General features: G+C 41.3%; 1 protein-coding gene across 1 annotated transcript in view; it reads left to right on the top strand.

The window, feature by feature from the left end:
* The window catches only part of LOC108881362 (voltage-dependent R-type calcium channel subunit alpha-1E), a 95,069-nt gene extending 75,966 nt beyond the window's left edge, over positions 1 to 19,103 (top strand). Inside the window, 28 exon segments of the mRNA XM_051077268.1 lie at positions 610 to 854; positions 1,389 to 1,500; positions 1,705 to 1,834; positions 2,400 to 2,459; positions 3,021 to 3,127; positions 3,354 to 3,365; positions 3,570 to 3,666; positions 5,068 to 5,228; positions 5,593 to 5,730; positions 6,525 to 6,726; positions 6,839 to 7,003; positions 7,835 to 7,945; positions 8,027 to 8,107; positions 8,201 to 8,386; positions 8,549 to 8,640; positions 9,495 to 9,654; positions 9,895 to 10,022; positions 10,618 to 10,714; positions 12,850 to 12,955; positions 13,317 to 13,424; positions 13,563 to 13,663; positions 13,954 to 14,060; positions 14,265 to 14,436; positions 14,662 to 14,790; positions 15,110 to 15,178; positions 15,180 to 15,258; positions 15,949 to 16,130; positions 16,269 to 19,103. Coding sequence (XP_050933225.1) covers positions 610 to 854; positions 1,389 to 1,500; positions 1,705 to 1,834; positions 2,400 to 2,459; positions 3,021 to 3,127; positions 3,354 to 3,365; positions 3,570 to 3,666; positions 5,068 to 5,228; positions 5,593 to 5,730; positions 6,525 to 6,726; positions 6,839 to 7,003; positions 7,835 to 7,945; positions 8,027 to 8,107; positions 8,201 to 8,386; positions 8,549 to 8,640; positions 9,495 to 9,654; positions 9,895 to 10,022; positions 10,618 to 10,714; positions 12,850 to 12,955; positions 13,317 to 13,424; positions 13,563 to 13,663; positions 13,954 to 14,060; positions 14,265 to 14,436; positions 14,662 to 14,790; positions 15,110 to 15,178; positions 15,180 to 15,258; positions 15,949 to 16,130; positions 16,269 to 16,802 — 3,871 coding nt within the window. The 3' untranslated portion in view covers positions 16,803 to 19,103.
* Positions 19,104 to 20,918: the final 1,815 nt, after the last annotated feature.

Here is a 20,918-nt window from a genome sequence, read left to right as displayed (position 1 = left end):
AAAGGCGAATGCAGCGAAAGTCCTGGGTCAGATTAATCCCAGGATGTCACATTTCTGCTTTAAATGCCAGTGATTTTCAGTGACCTGCCCTGTTATGTAACTAAACATCAGACAGTTGTCACTTTTTGTGTGCTTCATTTTTCAGACTTTTATTTCTCTATATGATAGCAGTGGGAGCGTGATGACAGGAAATAAGGGGAAAGGGGAGGTGACATGAAACAAAGTCCCTGGCCAGCCTCAAGCATGGGGACACTGCACTTATTTATCTTATCTTATCTTAAGCTCCTAGACACCAACGTCTGTGCTGTGCTGTGAATTATACATATGGAAATGTCTGGATCCTATAAATGATGTTGCTCTTAACACACACCCTTCCCTTGCACCATATTGGCTGCATGTTTAAGCTAAGCATTGCTGCTGTGACTTTACTCCACAGTCCAATAACTGAACTTGTCCTTTAAGAGTATAGCTCTGGCTGGCCTCTCCGACTTATAGGCCTATAGATTCACCACCTAGTAGCACCAGCTATACTCTTGATAAATCACCACCCTCCTGGTCTGATCCTGTAATGTCCCTCTCTCTCTCTCTCTCTCTCTCTGCCATCTACAGACAGGTTGACCAGAGCGAAGGAGGGGAGACGAACCCTCCAGAAAACCAGAGCCACACCGGTGACCAGTGTCCTCAGAAGCAGGGAGAGCTTCTTCAGCAGTCAGACCCTTCTCCACCCACCATCCCGGAGGACAACAAAGAGGAGAAAGAAACAGAGCCGGACCAGGACAAATCTCAGCTCAGCTCCAGTGTGATCATCGAGGTGCCCAATGTACAGTCGTGTCTGGAGCTCTCTACGATCACAGGTATTGGAGCAGTTGTTGCTGATTAGGGGACTTTTTTCATACTGTAGCTGGTAACATTAGTAACATTAGTACTCTACTCTTTTACACTTACTTGGGTTTAAAGAAAGTGGAATAGATGATCCACAAGTGCTCATCGATGTGAGCCCTTCCCACATGTCATTGGGTGAGCTCACCGCTTGCTTAGCTGTCAGCCGCGTTTGATTCTCAATCTGGAAAAAGCACGGCGACTGCTCTAGAAATTTGATTTCTCCCTACACTCTTGAGCAATTTTTGGTTCTGAATAAATCTGAGATGAGAAATATTCCACGCAGTTGCAGAATCATGTTCCTTTCACCTCAATTACACCTAGTTTAAATTGCAGCCTCCAGAGTTGAGGCATTTTGAGACGCTGATTCGGCTCACAGCTGCTAGACTCAATCAATTCTCACTGGATGTTTTCCACAGTGAAACCATCTCCCTTGTGCTGTCCTCTCACTGTCTCTCCAGTGGGAAATATATGATAGAACTTCACCTTCTTCTCCTGACCTTTTCTAGTCAACAGTAAGGACCCTGAAACCTGCAAGTCAGAGAAGGAGGAGGCAGAGGAGACAAATCCTGTCAACACTGTGACTCCAAACAGCATGTTCATCTTCAAACCTGACAACCCGTGAGTTGCTACCACTCACACTTCTTGCAGGAAGCTTAGTCTCAGTTTAGTCTTTTTAGTTAGGATTTATTGCTCCACACACATGTTGTTTACTTGTGCTGCCATTAAGTTTGAGCCAGCTAAAGCCTGCGCAGTCTTACTCTTACTGCACGTTGTATCTGACCTTCGGATCACATCTTCACCCAGCCATCTGCTCTCCCTCAGGGTGCGTCGAGCATGTCACTACGTGGTGAACCTCAGGTACTTTGAAATGTCCATCCTGCTGGTTATAGCTGCTAGTAGTATAGCACTAGCTGCTGAGGACCCTGTGGCTACCTCCTCTGACTGGAATAAGGTTTGTGTTCACATTCATCTATTTAGTAAATCATCTGTCTGACACAGGGACAGCTGCAACATTAATATGTTAATAGAAGCCAGAATATTTCTGCTGTTTCAGTGACGACCACTGCCTGAATCACTCTGTTCACTCCTGAGACATAATTTCAATCACTTTTTATCTGCGCCTTGGGTCTCATAGCTCCCTTTATGTATGCTAAGCAAGCTGCGAAAGAAATATAAAGAAAAAAAAAAAGAAAGCATTAAAAAAAATCCTAAATTGTTTTGCAAAAGGCCACTAATGTGACTTAATGGGAGGCAATTAAATCACTGATGAGTGAGGCAAATGAAGTCTGAGGCACACTGAGCCTGGTTGTTTATGGGAGGAAGGAGGCTAATTATCTAGTGTTGTATTACCATCGTTCAATGGTACCGTTTCTTACTAAAGCACAAGCTGAGAGTCTGAGGTAAAATCAGACTTCATGAAAGCAACAAGTAGAGGGATTTAGAAGATGAAGAATTTCTGTGTTTTTGTGTTGTATCCACATCTTATTTGATTTTCCGATATGTCTCACATGTTGCAGGTTCTGCGTTATTTTGATTATGTGTTCACTGGAGTCTTCACATTTGAAATGATTATAAAGGTGAGTTACTGTGTAAAAGTGACGTGTTCACTTTGTGGTGACTGGTTTCAATAAAAGGTGGTAAAACATATAAATACACCTTTTTTGAGTTCCAAGCTATAGAGCCACAGAAACTGAACTTTTTTGTGCATTTCTGTTTGCTTCTTTAACACATTTAAAGAACGATGAAGATTAGTTTAATTTGTTCAGTAATGGAACAAAAAACAGATCATTTTTACACATGAAGAAATATGTAGTTCCAAGCCTTCGACCTGATTGCATGCTGTATGTCCTCCAGTTTAACTGGTTTTAATTGAATAATTTATAGTTCCAAAAAATATAAAAGTTGTATATTATCTATCTATCTATCTGTATTGTATCTATCTTCTACTTTCCTCTGCTGTTAATCATCTCATCATTATTTATTTTCTGAGGCCTTATGGGGGTCCTGATCCCCAGGTTAGGAATCACTGCTTCTTTGTCACACCCACTGACTTTCTGTCTATACTGATATGAATTCAAAGTTGACTCCATGCTTGGAAACTATCCTGGAAAAGGACATTATTTTTGTCTTGCCCTCAGATGATTGATCAGGGTCTGATCCTCCATGATGGCTCCTACTTCAGAGACCTGTGGAACATCCTGGACTTCATCGTCGTGGTGGGAGCGTTGGTGGCCTTCGCCCTCACGTCAGTCACATGATTTATTTCAACCACTTATCATATGTCTAAACATCGGAGTGTCTATAAATCAACTGTAATTTGGCTTTTGCACTGTAAATGAGTGTTTCATTTGACGTGTTTTGGCACAGTGAAAGTCATCTCTTTCATTTTGTTTGTAACTGTTAATATACGTGTCCCTCTCTCCTGTTTGTCCTCCGTCTGTGGATGGTGCCCCTGTGGGAATGACCAGCAGCAATGTGATGGGGTAAAAGCCACCATAGTCTACCTCTCTTAGAGATATTAGCATCTTTGAACGTGTAAAAATCAGGGTGTAATTAAGATGGAATACATTAGATTAAACTAATTTCAAAGATGGATTAAGAAGGTGGAAAAGCAGTGAAGCAAATCAAAGGAGTGTCTTAAAATGCTACAATGTGTGATGCTCACGCGTCTCTGTTTTGCTTTACAGAAATAACAAAGGACGGGACATTAAAACCATCAAATCTCTGAGAGTGCTGCGTGTCCTCAGACCGCTGAAGACCATCAAGAGGCTTCCTAAACTCAAGGTCAGAGATGCTCAGTCTTTGATCGCTTGGTTGTGTGTCCATACATGTGCCATTATGAGCTAATATATAAAAAGATACAAACTAGACCAAGGGATCAAAACATTATCAATACAGATGATAGAAGATGTCCGGTGTACTGTACATAAATTTTGGTTAAAAGTTGAAAAGGCAAATTCGGTTAGATTTTGACGCCCATCGTGGCTACATGTTACTAAAAAGTCGACAGATGTTTGATGCCCTGCCACATATTTGTATGTTTGTTTTTGTATAGCACCCAAATCAATCTTTCCATCATTTTCTCTCTTTTCTAATCATGTATATTTTTTTTTTTAAGTTTTTAGTTTTATTGAATGGCAGGCTTACAAGTGTACACCTTTACACATTAGAGGTTTTTCTCGTTTCAGCGTTGACACACACGCACTAACTCATTTCTCATAAGTGTGATTTGCAGACCTTAGAGCAGAGACAGTACAAGTAGACAGACGAGGTGATAAACCATGAGGAGACAGACTGTGATCATCAGGGCATGAAGACATGTTGTCAGGGCTGGGATCCCCAAACCTCATACGTAGTCTCTCTATAGGGAGAAAACAAGGAGGAAAGGAGAAGAGCGGGAAAAAGTTAGTGAATCACAGAAACTAAAATAGTCAAACATATCAAAATACAGAAGGATAATGCCAGAAAATGAACAAAACAAAATATGATCCACAATGAAGAACAAATCATAGAAATTATAAACTGGGGCAGAGAGGAGACAGAAAAAGGAAAGGGAGGTTATTTGCTGACAGCAGCCCCAAAGAGAATAAAGAAAAACTGTCAGTAAAAGAGGAGAGTCTTAAGTGAAGGTGGGAATTAGGCAGCCTGATAAGGTACTCATCATGGGACTGCAACTAATACACTTATCTAATTTCATTTACTTAAAGATTTACGTAAAGATCTGTGAGAAAAACATTAACTTTAGCTAAAAAGCTGTTAATGGTTTTTACATGTTTTCACCAATAAACTGCAATACTACATATTTTTCATATTACTGATGAGCATTCAAAGCTTACCACATTTATCAGTAATTTATAATCGTTCAAGCAGCCACCAGTATTTTTTCATGCCAGTGAAAATCAAGTGTTGGTAAACGATTTTTATTTATGAGCTGTGACATCAGGAAATTGGAAGACAAACCATAAGCAAATACTGGTGGAGGGAATAGGATAATATGATTTCTTTAGATATTTTCATGCATTAAATGACTGAGTCGTACAAAAACTGGTACTAAAGCAAAACAGTCCCTACTCAATGATTCCACAACTTTCTGTCCTGTTCTCTTTTTGGTATGACTTTTGTTTTCTTGTTGGTCCCCATAGTATCTGAATCCCTGCACCTCAGTCTCATGCGTTTCCCTTCCAGGCGGTTTTTGACTGCGTGGTGACATCTCTGAAAAACGTCTTCAACATCCTGATTGTCTACAAACTCTTTATGTTCATCTTTGCCGTCATCGCCGTGCAGCTCTTTAAGGGGAAGTTCTTCTACTGCACAGACAGTTCAAAGGACACAGAGAAGGACTGCCAGTAATACTCCTTTGACTTCTTTCACTTCTTTTCTACTTTGTTTCTTCCTTTATTGCCTCTTTTTTATTTACATCTATCTTTCTTTCATGCAATAATATGTTTAATTTATATATTTCTTACTTCCTCTCTTTTCTTTCCTGTTGTTTCCCTACTTATTTCCATCCTTCTTTCTTTTATCATTTAATTCATTTATTCCTTTTTGGGTCAATTGTTTCAACTGCATTTGTTCTGTGGCTCCTTATCCTCCTAAAACTTGACACTAAAGTTAACAAACCCTTTTTAAAATGTTACAAACTCGTCTTAAATTTCCCACTTCTTATCGTGTCTTTATTTTCTAGTACACCTCTGTTTTCTGCTGTTCCAGGGGTTACTATATTGACTACGGGAAAGACAAGAAAGAGGTGAAGAGAAGAGACTGGAAGAGGCACGAGTTTCACTACGACAACGTCATCTGGGCTCTGCTCACCCTCTTCACCGTTTCCACCGGAGAGGGATGGCCTCAGTGAGTGTCTGACGGGAATCAGTGGACGAGCGCTAACGCTCGTGCTGCACGAGGAAATTCACCAAGTTTCATTTTCCAATCTCAGAGGGCGCATTAGTTTTTATGAGCATGATAAACTTTTAACATCTGCCTTGCTCTTTGGTAATGGTCAAATCTGACCTTTGATGAAGGAAATGTAATAGATGTGATTAATTAAACAAAGATTTTGCCATTCACCGTCCCACAATAATGTTACACCAATATTCCACTGACCATGCTTGTGGGTTTGTACTGGTCCAACCCTTGTTGATTAACTGTTGCTGTGGAAATAAATTAAAATTACTTCCTCTTCCAAATAGCAAATTGACTTTTGAGCCCCTCCCCTACTTTGCTTTAATACTTCTGGACACTTTCTGCCAATGTAACAAAGTATTCGCTTTAATTAAATTATACTTTTGTCTTCTTCCGGAAAGTACAATACGGAGAATGAATGAGTCTGATATATTTTCAGTGGGCGTTACAAAGCAAGGCAAGTTTATTTATATAGCAGCATTCAGACACAAGGCAACTCAAAGTGCTTCACAGAGGCATAGAAATACATGACATTAAGAAGACATTAAAACTTTAAAAAAAAATGTAAAAGACAGTAGAAACTGAAACTAACAGGTTAAGATTAAGAGTGTGTATACTAATTTATTGGTAAGCTGTAGCTGTGTTTTAAAGACCAGTATAATGCATTCCACTTTCATGTTGTTAGTTACAATAAAATTCTTAATATTAGCCTTAATGTTAACACTGTGTCTTTGTTCTCTCAGAGTCCTGCAGCACTCAGTGGATGTGACCGAGGAGGACAGGGGGCCAAGCCACGGCAACCGAATGGAGATGTCGATCTTCTACGTCATCTACTTCGTCGTCTTCCCTTTCTTCTTCGTCAACATCTTTGTGGCTCTCATCATCATCACCTTCCAGGAACAGGGAGATAAGATGATGGAGGAGTGCAGTCTGGAGAAGAATGAGGTGAGCGAATATCGACAAAAAAATATCTGTTCGCCAAAGAAATAGAGGATAGTGGGCTGCCTGCTGTGTTTTTTTTTTTTTTTTCAACTGTTTCATGTCCCCTGCATTTCAGAGGGCGTGCATCGACTTTGCCATCAGCGCCAAGCCCCTGACACGTTACATGCCACAAAACCGCCACACATTCCAGTACCGTCTGTGGCATTTTGTGGTGTCACCCTCTTTTGAGTACACCGTCCTGGCCATGATCGCTCTCAACACTATTGTACTGATGATGAAGGTAAGAACAATGAAGCAATGACGAGAAGAAATCAAGGTGACAAAAATGATTCAGCTCTAATAAGATCAGAACATTAGATGAGTGATAAATGAGAGGACAGCAGCTGATTATCTCCTCTTCTCTCTCTGCCCTCACTCTCCAAATATGACGTATCCTTGTCTGCTAATAGGAAAAACACACCTCTTGTTGCTTCTCAGCAACATATTCTGTTATGAACTTGCGACTGTTAACACTTTGGTTTTAAAATAAGCCCAGATGTGTCACTCCTGGCTAGAAGCAGGAATGTGTAGAAACTGATGTGTCCTTTTTAGGTAGCACCGCACCACCTCAACACACTGTGATGTTTGCATTTGGATCTGCTGATGTTTTAGTTTTTTTTCCACTGCTCTCTCACCACTATTTTTTTTCCTGAACTGGCCTTTTCTTTGGGGCTGCGCTGGTCACCATCTCAGACAGACAGACAGATAGACAGACAGACAGACGCAGGGTGACTCAGCCTGTATTAAATATTGATCTATAATGTCCAGGGGCTGCTATTTAGCATGACCTTATTAACTGTGGCTGCCGCCCCTAGAGAAATGACTCCTTTTATAGTGCGACAGATGAGAGGTGCAGAGACTGAGGCACTATTTATGGGTCTGGAGGAATCTTCCATCAACCTGTAGATCTGCAGGGTCTAGGGCTGAAGTTCACACTGATATCAGACTGGTATCATGAGGTTGTCTGTTGCTGCAGTGAATTGATTAAAGAATATTCCACCTTTTTTTTAAAATCTCACTCATAACACAAGATTTCTTGTAAGTTTAACCTCTGCCTCCTCTCTATTTTCAGTATTACTCTGCCCCAACGGCGTATGATGCTGCGCTGAAGCACCTGAACACAGCTTTTACTGTTCTCTTCTCTGTTGAGTGTGTCCTCAAGATCATGGCCTTCGGCTTTCTGGTGAGAGAAAAAGGGCAACATGCAACCTTTCAAGACCTCCCTTAGAAATAACTCAAATTGTGTTTCCTGTTTTTCCAACAGAACTATTTTCGAGACACATGGAACATTTTCGACTTCATCACTGTCTTGGGCAGCATCACTGAGATCGTGGTAGACCTGCAGGTAATCAGAAAAAAGACTCAAACACTAAAAGAGAGAGAGCGTGACAAATAATAGATTATTTTGTGGACATTAATACTATATCCCTTTTGCCAGTTTGTTGATACATTCAACATGAGTTTCCTGAAACTGTTCCGAGCTGCTCGTCTGATCAAGCTGCTAAGACAGGGTTACACCATCCGGATTCTTCTGTGGACCTTCGTGCAGTCCTTCAAGGCCTTGCCTTATGTCTGCCTGCTGATCGCCATGCTCTTCTTCATCTACGCCATCATTGGCATGCAGGTCAGAGGCAGGCAAGACAACACACTTGATCAGTCTATATCTCTCTGACACATTTTTTTATCTAGCGTCCGCAGCATCATAAGTATATTTGTTTCAGCATTCATGTTATACCATACAGATTTTGCATGTTTTTTTCTATATGTATATATATGTGTGCATCAGGTGTTTGGGAACATAAAGCTGAACGAGGAGACTCACATTAACCAGCACAACAACTTCAAGACCTTCTCTGGTGCTCTGATGCTGCTGTTCAGGTAGGACATATGCAGACTTTGTCAAGGCAGATACAATCCTGGGAGCCAAGATCCAATCTTAGACTCAACCCTCTGTCACTCAGTACTGTGCTTAATCCAGTGGCTTAGCTTCAGTACTCTAGAGCAGGTAGTGTTTGTGTGTTAAAGTGAGACCCAGCTGTGATTCAAACCAGTCTTGATTTGCTATGTTTGGTGCACTAAATAACACATTTCTTTAATGTAGTCTGAATGATGTTGCTGGTGTACATTAGTAAGGCTTTGCTCTCTAAATACCCAAGGGGGTAGTCAGTGTCAAGAGGTGATAGATGCTGCAGTGGAGCACTTAACTCCTTAGGAAATAGATTCTTTGAGAGCTTTACATCTGGTGATGAAAAGCAGAAAGGATAGATAATGAAAAGACTATCTAGTCCAAAGTGTTTATAATGTGTTTATTGCTTCACATTCACATAAAGAAAAAATCTGTACATTTAAACATGATAAAGATCATACCCTTTCAGTTCTGCGTATCTCAAATTTGTGCATTTACACACAGCAGATTAACTTGCCAGGTGCATTATATTTGCAGTAAAGCTTCAATAAAAAAGCAACTGTATAGAACATCAACACTGATGTTAAAAGAAATTAAAGGCTCAGAACTACTGCATACTGTAATTGTGTGTATTAGACTACACAACCACATCTCAGCTTCAGAGCATCTAAAAGCTGTCTCTGAGTGGGAGATGACAGCCTCGATGCTTTGATTGCACCCTCCAAATGGCAGACGTAACTGTGAATAAACTGTGAGCTGGATGACTCGAGTCCTAACAAACTCCCTCCCCTCATGTTGTGTAATGTGTGTGTGTGTGTGTGTCCAGGAGTGCCACAGGGGAGTCATGGCAGGAGATCATGTTGTCGTGTCTGGGGAGGCAGCAGTGTGAGACGGATCCTTCTCTTACGTCCGACCAGGAGGGGGGCTGTGGCTCAGACTTTGCCTATTTCTACTTTGTCTCCTTCATCTTCTTCAGTTCCTTCCTGGTAAGACAAAGAAACTGGAAGCAAGGATACTTCTAACTTGTGTGTAAGCACGTTCATGTTTTCAACTGGTGTTAAAAATCTGGAAATACTACACTCTATATAATCCATATTTTGTAAGTTCAAGTCTCATATTATTTTTTACTGATACGATAAGTCATTCTTTATATTTTGAGCACCGCCCACCTTTATTTAAGTAAATATCAAGGCTTCTCCTTCCTCTGCTCTTTGTCTCCTGTTCAGATGCTGAACCTGTTTGTGGCTGTGATCATGGATAACTTTGAGTATCTGACCAGAGACTCATCCATCCTGGGTCCACACCACCTGGATGAGTTTGTCCGGATCTGGGGGGAGTATGATCGTGCTGCTTGGTCAGTGTTTCGCAGTCAGCCTGTACACACACTTTTTATTGACATCAACATGTTATTTGGTCAGTGCATGTGTTATGAATGTGATATCAGTAGAATATTCCTCCAGTGGGTTTAGTAAAGTACAAATAACTGTCCCACTGGTTCAATTTAAATAGGAGTACTCATCAAGCATGGAAAACTCTTAAACACAACTGTATTTATCATCTGTCTTTTGATTTATGGTGATTGGTTGATTGGTGGAACAAACACACACTGTGTATAATATTGGAGTTTTTTGGGGCGTCTCACTAGCATCTGAATAAACCGCTACTGAAATATTGTGAGTAAAGCTACGGATAACCACAACCAAACAATTTCACCAGCATACAGAAAAGTAACTAACACAAGTTTTCTAATTATATAATTTTCATGTGAATTTTTTATACCTGTTTGCCACAGGTTAAAAAAAAGTTTGATTTAATGTTGTAAGATGCCTTAAAAGTTCTGCTTTGATACCAACACGCCAGAGGACTGACTCCATTTAAAGCATTTCACCCTTCTTGTGGACTCCAAGGCTGTAATGACACACAACTAAAGACGTGTATGTTCTTTCCAGTGGTAGGATCCACTATAAGGAGATGTACAAAGTTGTACGCACTATCTCACCTCCCCTGGGCTTTGGGAAGAACTGCCCCCACAGGGTGGCATGCAAGGTTTGGTTCTCCCATGTCAACAACCCCACACACCCGCCCACCCTCTCTGCCTCTTTTCTTGTGGGATCCTACCTTACTATCCCTCCTATCCCTCCTTTCCTTCCCTTCCCTGACTGTCACCGCCCTGCTTGACCTTTAGGGGTGTGTTACTCAGGTCAAAGAATGACGACACTCCAGTCTCAGGGTACTAAGGCACAGGATGTCCCTCATGAGTAAAAAAAAAAAAACCTTTCTTTTAAATCAGAGCTTTTTTTAGCTCTTAAAGAACGCAATTGTGGCAGAATTTGAGGGAAGCCGGTCTCTTTCTACCTTTTGGATCTGGTTTAAGACGTTGTAGGACTCTCTTGCACACATACAAGACGACATGACGTAAGTATTTGCTATTAGTACCAGATCCAGTGAGGCTGTCATTCCTTTGCTCATCCTGTCTGAGGTTTTACTCCTTTCCCTGATTTCTATGCCCTGATGGCATAGAAAGAATACAACCTGTTTTATTTGTCCTACTTTTACTCTCTCCTCCCGTGTGCTGCCTTGGAATAATCCTTTCTCTTGTATCTCCTCCATTCTTGTTCCCCTCTTTTACCCCTCACCCCGACTCCTGTGCTTTTTTTTCCTCCTCCATCCCTTGGGAACGCCCTCCACCGTTACTCAATTTCTCCACCACCTACACCCCCACCCTTCCCTCCTCTTCTTCTCCCTCCCTCCCTCCTCTCTCTATTCCTTCTTTTTCATCTCCATCCTCATGGCTACCTGGCGCCCCCAGTGGTCGTATCCATTACACAGACATGTATGAGATGTTGACCAACATGTCGCCACCTCTAGGCCTGGGCAAGAAATGCCCCTCCAAGGTGGCATATAAGGTAGACTAAACACTGGAGAATAACAGGCACTGCCTTCATATGTTAATCAACAAGGAGAAGCATTTTATAGCTTATTTTGTGTGTTATACGTTGGAAAGGCAAAGCATTTTTTTTCTGTGGATAATATGATGTAGTATTGCTTGTTGAAACAGCTTTAAGTTCCAGTATTTTTCATCTGCAGATATATAGCGCTACAGTAATGATTTGCCTGTTTTGCTTTGCATCTTGGCAGAGAAATAAGACGTCATTATCTGTTTGCTGTTATCCGATCAAAGAGTCTCGGTGGAGTTTATTTTTCTGAGCCAGTTAAAGGACTTTAATGAGAAAGTTGTTAAACATCTACATGCTAAATCTTGTCACTTGTAGAAGTCTGCTGTCAAATGTTCTCATGTCTTTCATACTTACTTCTCTGTTTCTCACATATTCCTTGTCTGCATGTGCCTCCTGCCACAGCCCAGTGTTACATCTGTGTGTGTTAACGTAACATATGTGTAAGTGCGTGTGTCGTTCGACCGTACGTATGAGTGAGTCTGGTGAGCCTGCAAGCATGCTCCATCGCAGATGAACGCTATTCTCTTACTGCACAGTGTGTTGTGTGAGTTTATCCTTTCTTTAAAAAAAAATAAAACTAGATAAGCACCAGATTCTGTACAATTCTTTATTTACAAGAGGACAGGAGAGGACACATATAGATTGTTTTGATAGTTATTTAAAGATCACAAAAACCATAATTGACATAATTGTCATGTGTCTAAAAACAAGACACAGGAAATAATTACAGCCCTGTCCTCTCTGTCCTTCTGTATCTTTTGGTGTAGTTCAATTTAAATGAAACAAGTTGCAAACTGAAGTATTTGAAATTGTGGTTTAAATGGAAACGTACTGACGCCCTGAAAGGTCATGGTCGCTCATATTTTTTTCAAGCTAGTCGCTTTGAAATCATAATTTAATTATATTATTATCTCTGTAACAGATTAATGAGAGGCAGATTCACTCATGAAGTTCTAGTTGGTCATTTTCTTCAGAAAACAAAACTCAATGAAGTGTTATTTATAATTTAGTAACAATGACGTCTCTACCTGAATCTGACCTTGATCAAAATGTAAAATCTGTGAAAATTGTAATTTAATTTCTTGATTGTGGGATAATGCATCTAAAAAATGTTATGAGCCACCACAGCAGTTCTTGGCCTCCTACTACCACAGTTGATTTTTATCATTGTTTGTAGTTGTCCTGAGTTGTGACTGACTTTGATTCTTTCTCTGCCGCCATCAGAGACTAGTCCTGATGAACATGCCTGTGGACGATGACATGTCCGTCCACTTCACCTCCACCCTCATGGCCCTCATCCGCACTGCTCTGGAAATCAAGATAGCTAGAGGTTAGACCAAATAACAAAACCTTACAGACACACACTTAGAATTAACCATCCCGTTGCCCTTCGTATTCCGTATACTTTTTTCTTCTTACTATTATTCAAAAACAAAAGATAACCGCTTCAGAATCATGAATGTCATGCACAACAGCAAATCCTACTACACACACACACACACACACACACACACACACACACACACACACACACACACACACACACACACACACACACGAAGGCACATTGTCAGCCACTGGGTCACTTTGACCCAGAGGACAACACGAGGGTTAAATGAACTTAAACTGCACTCAAAATGTGCGTGTGTGTTTTTTGTTTCTCTGTGTTTATCTCTCCTGTGTATTTCCAGGTGGCGAGGATAGAAATCAGATGGACCTTGACCTGCAGAAGGAGATCAGTGTCATCTGGCCTCATCTCTCTCAGAAAACTCTGGACCTGCTGGTTCCAATTCACAAAGGTGACTTCAACATTACGTCTGCAATAATTCATGTGTCAAAGAAAAGAAAAAGGAACATCTGTGCTATCATAGTAGCAAAATAGCATTTCATTTGATGACTTGTCTGTGGTTTGATTGTTTCTGCTTTCTCCCTCTCAGCCAGTGACATGACCATAGGGAAGATCTATGCTGCCATGATGATCATGGACTACTATAAGCAGAGCAAAGCTAAGAAGCTCCGACAGCAACTAGAGGAACAGGTACCTTGTTTTCTTATTCTTGCTTCCCTTATTTTCATTTTCTAAGTGTATTATGAGCAATTTGGGGTAGACTTTATGTCTAAGAAGCTATCCATCATACACTGATGTAGTCTTGCCTTTTCATCTGGGCCATTATTTAGTCATTTAAATTGATTTAAAGGCTGAGACTTCAATATGCTTTGCTCTGCCAAACACAAAGATTCCTGGTAATGTTTTAATTTATTTAATTTTTATGATGTTTTATGCTGTTTTAATTTATTGCTCTCCCCTGTGTCTTCCTCCCCCCACAGAAACATGCTCCCATGTTCCAGCGAATGGATGCCTCGTCTCTGCCTCAAGAAATCCTATGCAATGCCAAATCCCTGTCATTCCTTAGACATAGCGCTGGATCTGCTCTGTAAATATTCAAATTTTCCTCTCTTCACATGGTTATTTATGCTGGTTTGCAGTTACTTATGGTGGTAGAGAAACAAAATAAATCATGTTGTCTTGTCTCTGGAATCACTTTAATTTCCCTTGTATTCCCTTTTCATCATCAAAAATAATTGACAACTGTATGTAGGTTAATGCTGCAGTTGTGTATTTGCATGTGTCCCTCCAGCACGAGAGGAGGTTTCGTGGCGCTCAGCCCCATCTCTCCCCAAGAGATGTTCCTGCAGCCGCTGTCTCGCTCCAGGGAGGAGAAGGAGGAGGAGGGGGACGACGACTACCGCTCACCCTACCACCCCTACCACCATCCACATCAACACCACCACCACCATTTACACACATTGGTAAGAAATGTTGTCCAGTGATGGCAAAGGTCAGCTCTGCATCATCTTCATCTGCAAAGATGAAATAATATCAACCAAAACTCTGTATTAAAACATTTGTTTTCATCATTATTATTATTATTATTCTGCGGTAGATTTATATCTGTAGTGTCCCCAGTTTGATTCCTGAGTGTAGGAAATGTGAATAAGACCCACTCAGCCCTCCCCTCTTTGGTGTTTGTGCAGGTGCCAGACGTAGCTGAGTATAACCAAGTGATGCAGCAGGCGAGGCAGGACCCAACAGCTATTAAATCACCTCAGCGGACAGCATCTATCAGAGCGTCCTCCATGCCCAGGCTTGCTGTTGATCCACAGGTAGTAGTAAGCTTTATTCAAACCTATTTTCATCCCTTAACAAAGGTTGCTTTAGAAAGTGCCTTAAAAATCAATAAACAATTAAAATTTAGTTCGTACACTAGGTGTATTTGCTGCTTGACTGCACTGCATTGACACTATTTGTTTGCAGACATTATAGTCACTGTTTGTAGAGTTCGCTCAGCATGTAATGAGATATTCCTTTATGTATGTTTGTGTGTTTGTGCACATGTGTAAGAGAGAGCGGGTGTTTGCAGATTAGGTGTCATTCACAGGCGCTTAAGTGATTCTTCCTCCGGTTGTTTTTACATGCATGTAGCCTGGGATGTCAGCAGACAGTAAGCTGATGAAGCGCTCCTTCTCCACCATCGGAGATCAGTGTGTGAACTGGCCTCTGGCAGGAACAACACTCTCTGGAGAGAGTCAGTCCTGACGACACATACAGACCCCGACAGAGGAGCTACAGAGGTCACCCAACACATATCACAACACCTCCTACTGCCTGATTCATATTCATAGCAATAGAGTTAAAAAATACAGATAAATAATAAATACAGGAACTGAAATGTATCTTTTGCAAACCTTAGGCTATTGTGTATTAAAAAAATCATTAATTTTAGCCACAGTGACCTTATAGATTGAGTGAAAACTACAAAACTAGCAACCAAATGACACAATATTGTGAACTGAAATTATATTTTTCATAGTTACCTGTTTGACTGGGTGTGAACAGCTGGATATGGAAACTGAAATCATTCAGTAAATGAAACAAAAATGGGCTTATATTGTGAAGTGATGTGTCCAGCTATGAGTGTGTTTAATTTGGGCATTGAGATGGGCCAACAATAGAACAATGTAGAGGTATGATGAATTAAATCTTTGTCTAATTAATAATCCATCCATCCATCCATTGCTAATTATTAGAATGTCAGTTTGAACTGATGACTGATTATACCATTGTACCTGTCATGTATATGGTGGAAAAGTTACTGACCGATCCTTTAAACTGGATGATTTGGATATAGTGGGATTTTAAAATAATGTTTTAAACAAGGATATACAAAAGGAGATATTTTTATTTACTTCTACTCTAAAACTGGGGTGGTTTTACTGTCTTCAAAAATGTTTTTACATAACTGAGATCTACACGACTCTTAGGCCCGAGAATCAACCACAGAGAAACAAGTAGTCATGAGAGAGGACGATCTAAGGAACGGCGCCACCTGCTGTCTCCTGACGTGTCCCGCTGCAACTCTGAGGAGCGAAGCCGGGACCCCTCATGTGAAAGGAGACGGTCCCGTTCACCTAGCGAAGGACCCACAACCACCTTACAGAGACAGGTGCGAGTACAAGAGGGTAAAATGATGTACCTGTGGTTTGCATTCTTACTGTTACATCAGGGACTGTTTTGGGCCTTCAAATACAGTGAAGGACCATATAACAATGATCTCCTCACTTTTTTTTTTTTTTTTTTGCAGGTGAACACATCAGGCAGCCCCGCCCACTCAGCCTCAGAGTCCGGCACTCCTCGTAATCGACGCCAGCTGCCCCAGACACCTTCTCGCCCAAGGCCTTATATATCCTATTCCCCTTTGATTTGTCGAGCCCACACCTCTCCCACACCAGCAACCTCCTCTGAGGGACAGCCCCAGCCACAGGACGGCCCTGGCAGCTCCACAGATTCCTCGTGGAGGGCCGATAAGGAGGGCGGGTCGTCCGGGGGTCAAGTCTCGGGACCGAGCCACCCATCTCCTCACCGCTACATCTCAGAGCCCTACCTCCCGTTCCATGAGGACCTCAGTGGCGGCGAGGCAGGCGAGAAGCAGGAGACCCTTACCTTTGAGACTGCCATGGCAACCAGCCTGGGACGGGCCAACGCCATAAGCTCCGCCCCTCAGCTCAGACACTCCTGGCAGGTTCCTAACGGGCATTTCCGGAAGCACTTGGGCCAGACCAATCCAGCTGGAGCCAGCGAGCTGCTAAGTGACACAGACGAGGACGACCGCTGCTAAAAAAAAAAAAAAAAAAAAAACATCAGAGAGGAAGCGGGTGCACAGAGTGACTGGGCACCTCAGAGCAGCTCTACATGGCATCACAAGGCTGTAGCTCCTCTGTGGCTCTGAGACCTTGTGCTTTCAGCACCAGTAGCATAACAGGCAGGACTGTACACCACTGCTGTTTGTCTGGATACCTGGGTGTCTGTCTGCAACGTGTCCTTGCTCGTGTGTAGCTGGAGGGAAGCTATGTGTGTGAACATGAGTGTGTGTTTGTGTGTGTATGTGTGTGCTCTCAGTAGAGAAAATTTTGCCAAATCAAAAGAATAGCAGAGACTGACGGTACCATAAGTAGCTCACTGCAGGCAACCGCTCATGTTGCCAAGCCTTCCCACACAAGTTAGTGTTTGATTGTTATTTGAACAAAGATATGGTGAGACGTTGATCCAAGGTGTCCCAATTGCTTGAATCCAAGAAACTGATTTAAGTGCATTTCGTGTAGGTGAACATAGAGGTAGCATGTAAAAATGTAATGCGATGAATGTATTTAAGCTTTTGGTTCCCACGTTCAGGTCATTTTAGAAGGTTGCCGTTAGTCTTTACTGTGCGTTGTTGTGAGAGTAGCAATGAAACGAGGGTCGATTCAGCTTAGATTTTGCCAGTTTATAACTGGCAACCAGCCATTCCCAACAGTTCATGTTTACAAAAACAATATCCACACGGTTCATGGGCATTATACAGTCACTAATCAATGAGCACTCAATACAGGAACCTTTAAGTGAGCTAAGTTCATTATTTTTCTGCCCTTATGTGAAAACAGAGTGTAACATCTATCTGCAGCACAGTACATGTTTATGCTGCCTCTGTGGTGTGAAATAGATCTTGAAGAGATTACAGAATAAGACATGTTTTGTCTCAGGATACTGGACCATCAGTTTTGTAATATATCATCTTCTCAAACCTTAAGATGTTCTTCAGATCTTGGACCTAAAACAAATACTTGTAAAAACCAGAAGGACCAGACAAGTCTCTTAACCTTACCCGTCACTCAGCATGATATCCAACAACAAGACTGTCCCGAGGACCACACCGGTGGAGATTTCACACAGGTCCTGAGGTCCACATCTGCTCTGTCCATGGACTATAATGGCTTTGGCCTGAGGTATAACCATCTGTAGGACAGACAGCCTAAATGGGTGTCCACTCTCCACATTTCTGTGCTGGATAACCACTGTCGACGTTGTGTTGGAGAGGCGACTAAAGCCATTTTCTTCCTGTACATAGAGCCGGAGGACATGTCTTCTTCAGGATGTGTTGCCTTCTTTGGCGTGATGACGAAAGTGATGAGATATTAAATGTCCTTTACACATGTGATGCAAACGATTTCAACGACACAGATCCTTTTACAAACGAGGAATCACAGGCACAGTATGGTTTGTGTCTCTGTTAACTGCCACATTGTTTCCGTCACACTCAAGTCTCTTGTTTTGGTCGGTAGAAACAAGCATCACGCTATTTTCCGTGTTCCAGAGTTATAGTAAATTTCCACATGCATGACCATGGTGATGATGATAATGGGAGATGTGTGAAAGATGTGTCTTAGAGCTGCCTGACTGTTACTTTAGTGTATCCATTATGTTTAATGAGATTTATTTCACCAAAAGAGTAATTATGAAACATCAGGCAGAGAAATGTTCATGCTTTCTCATTCCCAGCATTCACTGTTAGTATCTTTGAACACTTTCAAACATTTGTTGTTGCCCCTAAATAAGATGTATATTTATATCATGTGCTGTTGTGTTGTTATAACTGTTGAGTTTGACATGTTTTCTGAAATGTGAACACAGGGCGCATCTGGACTGAGGACCCACAGGTCAGAGGAGATCGCACCAACCTGCTGGAGCCCTAAACAGAAAGTCCTGGACTAAAAAGATGTTATTTTTAGCAGAGAAACCTCCTTTTGAAGCATGTTGACTACGAGGCTCGATCTCTACAGCATACAGGTTAGGTTAAGGCTTCAGCCTGTAGTCTATAGGACCGTGCTTATCATGTACAGTGCAGCCTAGGACTTGAACTTGATGTCCATCTGTACAGAACAGCCTAATCTGTGCCTGGGGACACTCGCTCAAAGAGTTCCCTATCAAGCCTGGATTTCCTAGATAGAGAAGCTTTCTGGCAAATATGTAGTATAAACTGTACAAAATAAATCCATGTTTAATTTATTTATATTTTATTTCAATCATGATGCCTGTCTATGACGTTAACAAAAGAAGTGTTTACATATCTGTTCAAAGGACCATTAAAGAGAGATCACTTGTCTTTTCTGTACTGGGTCATATTACTGCATTTGAATGCTTAAGAATTGCGCTACATTTAGGATGGCTGTTTTTTTCAGAGTTTGTTCTGTCTTTTCGATGGCAACCTCAAAGATACAATGGCCCTTACATCATGGGTACCAACATATTTTTGCTGTGTGCAGACATTTCTCCAAATTAGTATGAATTTAAAAAAATACAGGAAGGAAAGCATTAAGTCCAGGGGTGTCCAGGACATTGACCGTTTTATGGCAGCATCCCTACTCAAGTCCAGCTTGGGACATTTGCATATCACCAGTCATCTTTTCCAGTAATTTCCCAGAACTTCCCTATTGTCTGGTCTCAAATAAAAGTTAAAGATGCAGCCCCAAAATATATGAAAGACATCATGAAAGGAAGAAAAAAGTACAATAGATAGGATATCAATTGAAAGCTTGGCAAAAATCTTAATGGGAATAAAGAACATGTCAATGATTGGGCAGATTTTTACCTGGAAATATCTTCTATATAATCCATACTATTAATCAGCACTGAGCCAGATAGGAACCTGAGTCTGTGAGTGTATAAATAAAACAGGCCGATTCTTCATATGCACAACAGTTGATGATATTGTGAAATTTCATAGACGTTGTTGAGCCCACATATTCCCAAAATAGCAGAGTGTGAAAGATTCGTTGGACTGGAAGTGGAGCAGAGACGTAGGTGAGATATCTAGTTTGTTGTTGAGAGATCAGAACGTAAGCCTACTGCGTTTGTGTGAAAACACTGATGCCAGTTAGGCCCAACCCTCTGGTCCATGTGTAACAGCGGCCGAGATGTTCCTTCAGCATCAGTTCTTCCTGAGGACATGATGCAGAGTTCATCTTTACTCTCTGTGCTCTGGGTTCAAGCTTGTTTGTGTTTGGTGAGACCAGACGGGCTTTCCCAGGGAGTGGGCACTCCACAGCAGTGTTACCTCCATCCTAAAGCAAGGGATCATGGGAGGACCACAGGAAAAGGTAAGCTGCTAAGACTTACATTTCTGATGGATGGATTTGTGAATCCAGAGTTCTCACAGCAGTTTAAAAGCAGTGATACACAGGGGAACAGTTGAGGTAAGTCTGCCTCATCGTGACTGATTTCACCACATGAGCACAAGTTGTCGCCTCTTACTGAGAACATCACTCATCCACTTGAATCAGCAATGTCAATTTCCAGTATTCTATGCAGTGGATGAGTCAGACATCGTGTTTTGGATGTTGTTGTCTGTTATGTTGATTTACAGCAGTAACCATGTATTATTAATAATTATATCTAAGTGTATAAATTATTTGCTAATTGATTAGTCAGCATGTGGCGTCATGTTGATATCAAGTGTGTTGTATTTGGTTTTTGTCACTGTACAATCTGAATATGTACAGTTTTTAAATGTCAAACATTAAACCTTTAACCTGTCGATATGAGGCATGACACACCCACCAAAAGCAGCAGCTTTAATGGTAAATGTTACAATCCTGCTGAAAACAATCTGATATTTTGATGCTCTGAAGTTGAGCATGCAAAGTTTCTCCACAGCTTTCCGGTTTGCTTTAGGAATAACACTGATCATACTAGAGGAGAGCATCATCTGGTCCAGTATGTTTTTAAGCTAGTCTGCTCTCTGTAATGAGAAATGTTACTGTTTGTTGATTCACTGTATCTAATGTCTGTTTATTAGTCAACATACCAGCTTTAACCTATTTAAGCACAGCATCAATCTTGTTAGAAATATACTTTCAGATACCAGACTGATAATCTATAATCTGTGTCTTGTCCTTGCAGAAGTGGATCTTTTGCAGCT

Source organism: Lates calcarifer, linkage group LG17, assembly GCF_001640805.2.
Source record: "Lates calcarifer isolate ASB-BC8 linkage group LG17, TLL_Latcal_v3, whole genome shotgun sequence".
In the NCBI taxonomy this organism is placed as follows: domain Eukaryota; kingdom Metazoa; phylum Chordata; class Actinopteri; family Centropomidae; genus Lates; species Lates calcarifer.
Note: the sequence above shows the minus strand (reverse complement) of the source record. Positions and strands in the feature narration are given on the sequence as shown.